At 36.8% G+C, this 10,907-nt stretch overlaps 1 protein-coding gene across 1 annotated transcript in view; it reads right to left on the bottom strand.

The window, feature by feature from the left end:
* LOC145775806 (TNF receptor-associated factor 6-like) overlaps positions 1 to 10,697 on the bottom strand; it is a 39,968-nt gene extending 29,271 nt beyond the window's left edge. The window contains exons 1-4 of the mRNA XM_082587176.1: positions 10,573 to 10,697; positions 9,467 to 9,599; positions 8,536 to 8,683; positions 7,556 to 7,717 (exon numbers count right to left, since the gene is read on the bottom strand). Of these exons, the coding sequence (XP_082443302.1) occupies positions 7,556 to 7,717; positions 8,536 to 8,683; positions 9,467 to 9,599; positions 10,573 to 10,681 (552 nt within the window). The 5' untranslated portion in view covers positions 10,682 to 10,697. The remainder of the gene's footprint in view (positions 1 to 7,555; positions 7,718 to 8,535; positions 8,684 to 9,466; positions 9,600 to 10,572) is intronic.
* Between the last annotated feature and the right edge of the window lie 210 nt (positions 10,698 to 10,907).

The following is a 10,907-nucleotide window of genomic DNA, read 5'->3' on the forward strand; positions in this document are numbered from 1 at the left end:
CCAGGGCAGAGGACATTGTGAAGAAAGTTTGTGGCAGAATACGGTGCGATACTGATGAGCCCAGCCTCATGGGCGAAACACGTGTCTATCGCTGTCAATTCTTGCTACAAATCGGCTGCCGAGAAACATATTGTTGATTGGATGGTCTGAATGGCTAGCGTGGAAGCTACACCGTTATGGTTGGCGAATCGCAGCTGCTCGCTGTACTAGTGAGTGCTCAGCCTTGTGCTGATAGCCAGGAAGAACGCCCCTTTCTTCACAATGTCCTCTGCCCTGGCGCCTGCTGGTTTTGTTGGCTCTTTCTTTGTTTCCACAAAGATAAGAGTTAAACTGACTGGTAAAGCGGTGGTCGAATAAATTTGTGGCAGAATACGGTGCGATACTGATGAGCCCAGCCTCATGGGCGAAACACGTGTCTATCGCTGTCAATTCTTGCTATAAATCGGCTGCCGAGAAACAAGACCATTTTGATTAGTTTAGTGAGGATTCGTAGTCCCATTGCTTTCATTTTGAGCCTACTTATTCTGCCATGACATTGTTTGAGCTTGGTGAGTTTATTACAATGAAAGGTGGAAATTAAATCACAAACTGATAGAACCAGCTTACTAAAAACAACCAAGTTACACAGGTTTTTTAAACGTATAGCAACGTCAAAACGATGCAAAATTATACATTTTTGCTACCTGGGTAGTCTTGGCCTGGCAAAAGCTTTTCAACCAAATGACAAGCGCCCTTAGGTTGCACATTACTTGTCGAATAGTTTTTGTACGACTACACAAATCACTTGGTTTACATTTTACATCTTATTATCAATTATTATGATAGCCTATTTGGAGAGTTTGCGCAAACCCTTTATTATTTTTTCAGAAACCCCAATTATGATGTAATGTTTCTTCCCTTATACCCTAGTCCTCAATTACGGTGGTCTATCATTACTAAAACCTACTATTATGACACAACAATGCGGCTGAGGTTGGATTCTTGAATCTTTAATAAATTATGCCAATTGAAAGCTTTTTTTAATAGTTTTATGCAAATAAGGTAAAACTTAGCATTTGATATAATTCCTTGCAAATACCAAAATTGCTTCTTTTTGTAACACCAAAGTATCGGCCAAAATATCGGTATCAGTATCGGTATCGACCTAAAAAGTGATATCGGTATCGGCCAAAATATTGGTATCGGTACATCTCTAACAAAAACATCAATAAAAAATGAAAAGTAGAAAAGTGCATAATGGTATAACCTATGATGTGTACTTATATAATCTCTGAAGCGAAGCAAGCATGGTTACCTGAAGGCAAATGCTGCAAAGTAAAACAGTGAAGAGTAATGACTGCCACTGCAATATTGCTGGGGTTTTCCAATTCCAACAAGAACCGAATAAGCAAAATTAAAATAAATAAAAAAGAAGCAGTTGTTTTATGCCGGAATGGCCCGTTTCGGCTAGTTCCCTATTCGGCTACAGTTTTGAATTGTATTTTGTATTTTATTCCACAATATCGTTTCTTTTGCATTCCAACAAAGAAAAATAAATTGAAATGAAATTTAGCGCAAAATGCTTGAACTATTAAATTGAAATGTTTGCTTACATAAAATCGACATGTATCCTACGTCACCGTCTGTATGCAAACTTAGAATATATCAGAATCTTCAACTATTACAAAATTCCAAATCCAACGACACCTTCTGTTTATTTAGAGAATGTTGTATTTTATTCCACAATATCGTTTCTTTTATAGTTGAAATTATCGAAACTTTAGATGAGTGGGGTTCAGACCTAACCACTAACCAGGGGCAACAAAAATGGTTAAATTACAAGTGGTGTTTCAAAGATAAAACACTTCGAGAAAGAGATTTAGATCATTTAAACGGACTTCGCAAACCGTTCGCAAACCGTGAGAATTAAACTGAAAACCGATAAAAGAAAAGGTGTTTAGTGGTCTTGGCCGCAGAAATTGCCTGCAATAACGACGTCTCTTACCGCTATTATCACCTAGCTAACCTGACATCATTGTTTTATGCGACCGCTTAGACATGTATCCTCATAATGGAAGATTTAACTGCTTAGGTTTGACATCGACTTCAACGATCATTAAGGTGGCTCTTAAAATTAAGTTTTTGAATTTTGCTTGGGACACCCTTTCAAATGGTGAGGTTGTCAGAAAAAATAACTCTTGCAAAATTTGTTTTAATTTGAAGTTGATTTAGAGGTGGCCCTCCCCCCCTAAAGTTCTGTGCCCTCCCTCGAAATACCAAATCTGCGTATCTCGAAAACCACTTGAGCTAGAGATACAGTTTTTGTGTTAAAAGATGCAGAAAACATGGTTTTCTATCTGCTTTCTGAACATTGAATGCATCTATCTTGAGTAGAAAAGCAGTTATTTAGAAAAAACGCATTTGACCAAATCTTGATTTTACAACCTTTTTTGTGACCACAAAACCGTCTACAAAATTTCGTTTTTTTGTCTTAATTTTTGCACCTTAGAGGGAACACTGGTAACGGTATTCATTTCAAAATGTAATTCTGGTCAGTACCGGAAGAAGCAATATTATCGACAATATTTTACATATTGCCTTGCGTATTGTGACAGGATATCTGCGACCTACACCATCGGACAATTTCCCTGTCCTTGCAGGAAACCAACCAGTTGAGTTTCAGCGCGAAGAACCATCCTGTCTCTTTCTCGTCGCACTACGAACCCCAACCACTTGTTCCACTCAAGTCTCTACGAGTCTGTGTGCGAGCAATCGAGCATGCTAGGCAACTGAAATCGAGACACCCATTTGTATGTGACCCACAACTCCTGATGAAAACCGCTGAAGACCAATCCATCTGCGCGGCTACCTGGGAGGACAACAAATGGAGCTCAGAGTGGAAGAAGAACTCCTCAAGACTCTAAAGTTGTATCTCCGACACCAGCCCCCATCCAACCGGAATGCATAATTTGCCAAGGAAGGCCTGGGTGCGGCTCAATCGCCTACGTACTGGGCTAGCCTACTGGAGTCAGACTATTCCGCTCCAACATGCACAAATGGGGGATGGCTTCATCCGCAATCTGTGAGTGTGGCAAAGAGGAACAAACCACAGACCACACCATCTGTAACTGCGCCAAATGGTGTGCGTGGTCTGCTTGAACTGGATGACGAATCAATGGACGAATCAAAGGATTGCTGCTCGACACCTGCTCAAGCATCTAAACCGCATCGCCACTGCCCAAGAGTGGTAAAAGACAGAGCCCTTGACCCCTGGAGTAACAAAGAAGGTTTAAACGAAGAAGAATTGACAATATTGTTCTTGTTGGAATTTGAAAACAGTTTCCTGTGTTCAGTAACAACTTGCAAAAGAAACTGAAGTTGGTATATACTCATCTTCAGTTAAAATTTTGTTAAAATCCTGGATTAGACTTAGAGCAACTCCTCTCTCTGCTCTGTCATTCACTACTGAAAGTCCCTTCGCCATGTGTAAAGCTTGAATAAATGCACCATCTTCAGTCCAATGAGCAGGATCTTTTGAAAGTATAATTATTTCTTCATCTTTATCCAACAGCTGAAGAAGCCATTTTGAATTAGAGGTGCAATACTGTTCTAGACCCTTATTGCTAAGAAACGCATCTACTTTGATGCTTGGTCTCCTTGGTGGACGTTCTCCTGTTTCATCTAACATGGTTGCCACCATTAGCTTTTTACTTTCCACAGACAATCGAGAGTCAAACAAGGCTAGTCCAACCATTTCTTCGGACAGATACCATAAATGCAGACCAAGCTTTTTGCATACATCACCTTCGCCATCCAACAAGTGCGATGCATAGCACCTGAAGCTTGAAAGCGGATTCCACGCTCAGGAGTTTCTCCAAGGAATATGATAAAAAACGGGCATTTTAGCTATGCATGAATGCATAAAAGTTTAGGAATACTTATATCGTTTATTGATTTACCAGTTTTACAGGTTAGTTTATGAACTTTGTTTATTGAATAGCTTGGGCCACAATACTTGTTTAGCACTGTTTTGTGCTAGAATACCGAAAACAGGTTTTTTCTAAATAACTGCTTTTCTACTCAAGATAGACGCAATCACTGTTCAGAAAGCAGATAGGAAATCATGCTTTCTGCGTCTTTTGACACAAAAACGGTATCTCTAGCTCAAACTGTTTTTGAGATATGCAGATTTGGTATTTTTGAGGAGGGCGCAAAACTTTAGGGGGGGAGGGCCACCTCTAAATCAATTTCAAATTCAAAAATTTTTTGCAGGAATTTAATTTTTTCTGACAACCTCACCTTTTAAAAGGGTGTCCCACACAAAATTCAAATTTTTTTCATTTTTTGCCAAATAAGAGCCACCCTAACGATCATGGAATGTTACGTAATAAGAACGATTATATCCTACACGCAAAAATAAAAAAATCGATTTCTTAAAACAGCTCTTTCTGATGTGTCTCGTGAGCTTTGCATATTGCTCAACAAGTGCATAAACTTTAAAATTGACAAGAAATCATTAAATTTGGAATTTAAGTTCGAATCTGGAAATAAACGTAAATCGAATCTGGAAATAAACGTATTCAAAACTTTTACTTTTCGACGCCGTTTCAAACTCCGTAATCTACGTCAACAATGATTTTGCGGCAGTAAAAATGCGTTCATTTTGAAAACTGCCAAGCTGGAGACAATAGCTTGTCCCATGTATAGGTTGAACCTGTCTTTTTGAAGTGAAATTCACTTGCAAACATCTCGACTTATACTCGAGTATATACGGTATTCGATAAAAGACTGTAAAGACTTTTGATAAAAAACAGAAGAGAAAACAGTTCGCCGTTGTTAACGCTTTGAAGGCAAGTAATTAGCAAAACGAGCGATACGAGGTTAATAAAACCGATAGTAGGTTTCCACTCTGTTTGAGATCATGATTTTTTGCGTTTTATTTCGATAACTTCACTGTCTTGATCTTTGCTATTCACTCGCACGAAAAGGAAATGAATCGGCTTGTTTTCCTACTGTTCCAATTATGCGCTAACAATATCAAATTTTTTTACGACTAGGCGTACTGCATTAGGGTGGTCCTCAAAATGGAAAATTTTGCAAAGTTAAGGTGCTTCTTCTTTAAATGGTGCCTTTTGGTGAAAAAATAACGTGTGTAAAATATTTTTGAAAAATTTTAACGTTTAGAGGTGTCACAGCAGCCCTAAAGTTTGCACTCCTTTTCAAGCTTTTCAGACCAAACCGTTAGGTGGCGCTTATAGGCGAAAATTTTAGTTTGTCCTAGAGAAACAATATTGATGTCTATCCCAACAATTCTGAGGGTGAGGATTTCAATAAACACATTTATATTGATGTAGGTACAACACAAGTAGCAGTTATGGTAATTTTAAATCTTTAAAAGAAACCAATATACCAATACTGGTAGGCTATCAAATCACTGTACGGCGTATAATCACCATTCATTGTAAACAGCATAAAAGTTAACTTCAATCACATTCAGTTTAATAGTCATCAATAGTTTTAGTGTTTATTGAGGGTAATTTTGACGGTGCCATTCTACCACTTGTAACAAAAACTGTTGCTGTTCCTCATCTTTTGAGAGAACTTGGTCATAATCTTGGATCAGGGCAACTCCCCTTTCAGCAAAGTCATTGACTACGGAGATATTTGACACAATAGCAACAGCAGCTTTATAATCATTCAGTAGGCTACTTGCCACTCTGCTGGATCTTGGGCCAAAAATTGTGTTGACAGAGATAAAATGTGAAAGAAATTTAAGGATTTCGATGAAACAAAATCAGCTAGGATGTGGTTCCATACCCTAACATCTTTCGCACAAAGGTTCACTTTTGATCTTGGAGACGATTTTTCTGATGCTTGGTTTTGAAGAGCTTTCACCATTTTTCTTTTATCAAGCTTGGCTTCAGTTGAAAAGGTACTTTTAATATTTTCAGCTTTTTCGATGCTTTTGTCTGGAACGTCGTATTGAAGAGCGGTTGATGGCGAATCCAGACACACTCTGACCTATTGCAGAAGCAGCTGCTTTCAAAACATGGACTGCTGCTCGGTCACTTGTTTTTGTGCGGTCTAAGGCAGCTGTCAAATGTTCATCAATTGCTTCTGTGGCTCTGCTTGCTGTTGGAGTTTCAGATGAAAAGATTTCATATTCACAGTCCCTGTCTTCACTAGTCTCTTCAGCACTACTGGAACTTGAAGCCAACTGTGCCATTTCAGCAATAAAACCAACCTTTTCATGCTGTCGTTTTTCCTGACCAATCTTTAGTTTGTGTCGTTGCATGCTCCGCTTGTCTTTTTCCATCAATTTTCTGTCAACACCCATCATAACGCCTTGACGCCTTGTTTGTCGTTGTGCCAACAAAAATTCCTTGTCTTCATTAATTTTGATTATAGATAATGCCATAGAATGTTCAACATCAAACAATGTGTCCATTTTTTTGGAAATCCTCTTCCTTCTTCTTCTGCGAATTTGATCTTCGTGACTTCCCCTTGAACAATAATTTATACTGATTTAGCTGCTTTTGAAACTTGGTGATAGCATTTCTTTCCTCCATAACAGGAATCCGGGCCTTATTCCAAACACGAAATACTTCTCTCACAGTCTTTTTTTCATCACGGTGCTCTTTCACTTTCAAACTTTCACTCCACGAAGGAAGTTGTTTTGTTGCCATTTCATCAATCGGAAATCCTACAAGCCATATCAATTTTTGCTACCTAGTATTAGAAGACATATTACTGTTAGCCAAATACTGGTAAGTGGTAAAGCGTATCCTACAAATATAAGCACCTGCACCCAACTCAATTTAGACTGATTTGATAAACTATCTATTCGAACAGCCTAGGCCTGCTGTAGGCTAGCCTACTAACTCAAATTTTTTGCTTTAAAATAAAGTTCAAGACTGTCCAAATTGCTACTTGTGTTATAGCTACATCAATATAAATGTGTTTATTGACATCCCCACCCTCCCAAATGGTGAAATAGACACCAAGTTTGTTTGAATTGGACAAACTAAAATTTTCGCCATCTAGCGGTTTGGTATAAAAAGCTTGAAAAGGGGTGCAAACTTTGGGGCTGCTGTGACACCTCTAAATGTTAATATTTTTCAAGAAAAATTTACACAAGTTATTTTTTCACCAAAAAGCACCATTTAAAAAAGAAGCACCTTAACTTTTCAAAATTATCCATTTTGAGGACCACCCTAGTACTGCATGCGTAAAACTAATCGTTTCAAGCAGCGGTTCTAATAAATTCGGTTTGCGACCTAGGTGTCAATATAAACAAGACACTAAGCTTAATCAAAGACTACTTTAATTGAGTAAAATAGCGTTATGGTTATGACGTCATCACCTTTCTTGCCCCCTAAAGTTTTTTGAAAAGTCGGTGCCCATGATTGTGGAATAAAATACAAAATACAATTCAAAACTGTAGCCGAATAGGGAACTAGCCGAATCGGACTATAGCCGAATAGGGAACTAGCCGAATCGGACTAGCCGAATAGGGAAATAGCTGAATCGGACTAGCCGAATAGTAGCAGACCCGCTTTATTCGTATGCCACGTACTGTTTGTGAGCTGAACGGATAGTTTTGTCCACAAATCGGGCAAGTGACAGGTCGAAGAAGGCAAAGGCTGTCTTCATGAATGATGACATCTGATGGTGAAAAGAACATCCCACATTTATGCTTGCAAGCTATCTGACGCACCGGGCACATATCGATATGCTTCTGCAAAATATTAACAGATGGTTCTTAATCATCCACTCATTGATGTGACGACATATGTCAGTTCAATTTTATTTATTTGTACTTTTAATTATTAAAGCTCTGACGCTAATTAAATGATAGAATAGGCTATATACGCAGTTTTAGTTTATTCTGAAGGTTGTCCCAATAAACTTTATACTTTTGTGGAAGCTTTGTAAGAAACATGACAAAATAGATTCGCTGAAGCTTTTCTTGTAATGAACCACATTATGTATCATTTCATTCATGATCTAGAAAACACGTTACATAATAAAGATTTTGTAATCAAAGGTTACTAGAGGACAATAACCGATGATAAACCTATAGCATAAAAATTTTACAACGAAAAATCAAAACAGCACGCTCGATCAAGATACAAAGCAGCCCGTCGCGAGACCTCGCACATTGATTATGACATTGTAATAAATTCAGTAAAGCAGTATTTGTATACACCTACATCTACAATTATACCAACAACTACAATAGATTTGCATGTAGTCTGGAAGTTAATAATTGTACTGGTTTAATTAAGTATTGTTGCTTGTAAGCTACCAGCACTACCCACTGAGACATAAGCTGGGTAAAGCACTGCTTAAAAAAATGGTCTAGACATCACAAAAATTGACAGCACCTGTTGTATGACTGTGTTAGCAACTGGTTCCTTACTACTTTCCTACATGATACTTATATAACGCAAAGGCAAACTCTCTCCCGAAACTATATTATATAACGCAACTTTCGAGAAAAACGTAACACTTATAATATATAATATATGTTTTGAAATCACATCTATAAAATACCTGTATAACACGCAACTCGGAAATGAATGTGCATCCGACATTACTGCATTTCACTTTCAAGTCAAGGACCTCTCTTTGAGCAGATCGATCCTGAAAAAGTTGCTTTGAAGAAAGAGGAGTTTGATCAATCGGACATCTTGCTTGATTTCTGTAGCAAAAAATACAATTTGATTGAAATAAATGTACTGACATTGCAGATGTTCAATAAAGTAAACGTGCTGGGTATGAGAAATGAACGAAATATCTTTTGTGCATACAAGGCACTTGCTCTCCAATTTTCTTGCAAAGAAAGAACATTTTCTTAGAATTTTCAAGATATAGTTTTCAAAATTTCAATGAAACCAATTTTTGGTTTGGAAATGTGCACTGTGCAATATATATAATATATACATACAGTATATGATTATGAATAGTGTACAAGTACCAAATAGCTATACAAGTTGATGATATTCAAACTCTTTAAATATATAAGTAATTTAAGTCATCAGACATCATGAGATCACTTGAAATAAATTATTGTTTACCGGCACTTGATGTTATATGAATTTTGAATTGAAACTTGCTGACAGGCCGAGTTGAAGAGTACCAGTAGCCTACTAGTAGCCCATGGCAAATAACATGTTTTTGCTTGGGCCACATTGACCTCTGAAGCAAAGGATGATAATAAACTTATTATAATTCTCATACTGACAATGTTTACTTTGGAGATAAATTCTGGAAAAATTGCATAAATATGGTAAATACTAGATAAATATAAATTGCAATTGATGAAACAGACAAGATCGTTTTAAATGTAATCAGTCATATGAGTCCAAAATTATGTTTCAGAAAGCAAATTTTGTTCATGTGCATAGTACGACTTAAGCATAATCCATTCTCAGACACTTACAAATAGCAAAAACACACATAGAATATGGTGATTCAAGTGTACCTGATGCAACGTAAAATACAAAGATGACAAAATCGATGTCCGCAACCAGTTTGAACAGGGTCCCTCAATGCAAGCAAACAAATTGGGCACATGTACTTATTGTCGAGAGGCGGCACGAAATCAAAGTCAAATCCTAAATAAATTCAGATTAAAACTACACAAAGTCATACCATAAGCTAATGCTAAATTGAAAAAAGAACGTGCAATAAATGTGATATACTGAAACAAGTAATAACGAAAAGTTTCCTTGCAAATTCACAGTTATATATATATGATACTCTACAACTATAAATATCAATATTTGAATATGTATGTACTCACTGTTAAAGTTAGACTTGTATGACAAAAGCCCTAAAGCACTGCAGTTAATAAAAAGTTGCAACTAAGCATTAAGCAATCTAATCAAAATTATTGCTTTATTGGTGATATGATAACTAAATTTATCAACAAAAACTTTACCATGATTTTTTTCAATGATACCTCTTTACATGAAATGCTTCAAAGTAGATATATATATATATATCATAACATAAACAGATAAAACCAAGCAATCACACGGCATTTAACATAATATATTAAACTGAACATAAACTATAAACTACGAACATTTTCGGCCATACACGTGTTAGCCCTTTTCAAGTAACGATGTAAAATCATTACTTGTAGATGTAAAATCAGTTATTTTTTCGTCACCGGTATCTTCATTCAAAAATAATCTTCATTCAAAAGCATAAAATGACATAATATTGAGTTTGTGATCTTCGTGACAAAATAATGTACTGTATTTAAATTGGGATGCAAAAGACGGCTGGAAGCAGCAAAAAAGCACAATCATCAAATTTGAATCAAGTATTTTAAAAAGAAAAGTTCAGAGTTTGCCAAACCGAGGCCCTATAGAACTTTGTTGCACTGTAGCACTGTGTCACAATCACATATATGTCAACGTAAAAAAGCCAAATAACAAAACTATTAAGCCAGCTTTTCTTCATTGTTGAAAAGTCACAGAAAATATAAAAACCGCTTCATGCACAAGTGACAAGGAGACCATACCCATATATATATGGTAACTACAGCCACTGTGTAAATTTCCTATAGCTTGTTATTACCAGTTGTCCCATCATCTTCTGACCCATTCATGTCATTTGTATGAATATCAGGAGAGGATGGTGGAGAGAATGGTTGTTTTCGAGATTCCACATCAGAATTTAATCCCATTTTCTTGCCATAACAAACCACATCAACAGTTTAAATTTATAAAGCTTTTTAAAACCAAAAATATTTCTATTTGTAATCTTTACAATATATATCTTAACCTGTGGAAACGCAGTCAAGTGTACTGCTGATATCATCATCAATAACCACTTAACTAGTCATGCCACTGCTGGCAGATGGCCTCAACATAAGCTTCCACACCATTATGTCTTTCGCTGTTCTCATCCAG

This window comes from Aplidium turbinatum, chromosome 8, assembly GCF_918807975.1.
Source record: "Aplidium turbinatum chromosome 8, kaAplTurb1.1, whole genome shotgun sequence".
Lineage (NCBI taxonomy): Eukaryota > Metazoa > Chordata > Ascidiacea > Aplousobranchia > Polyclinidae > Aplidium > Aplidium turbinatum.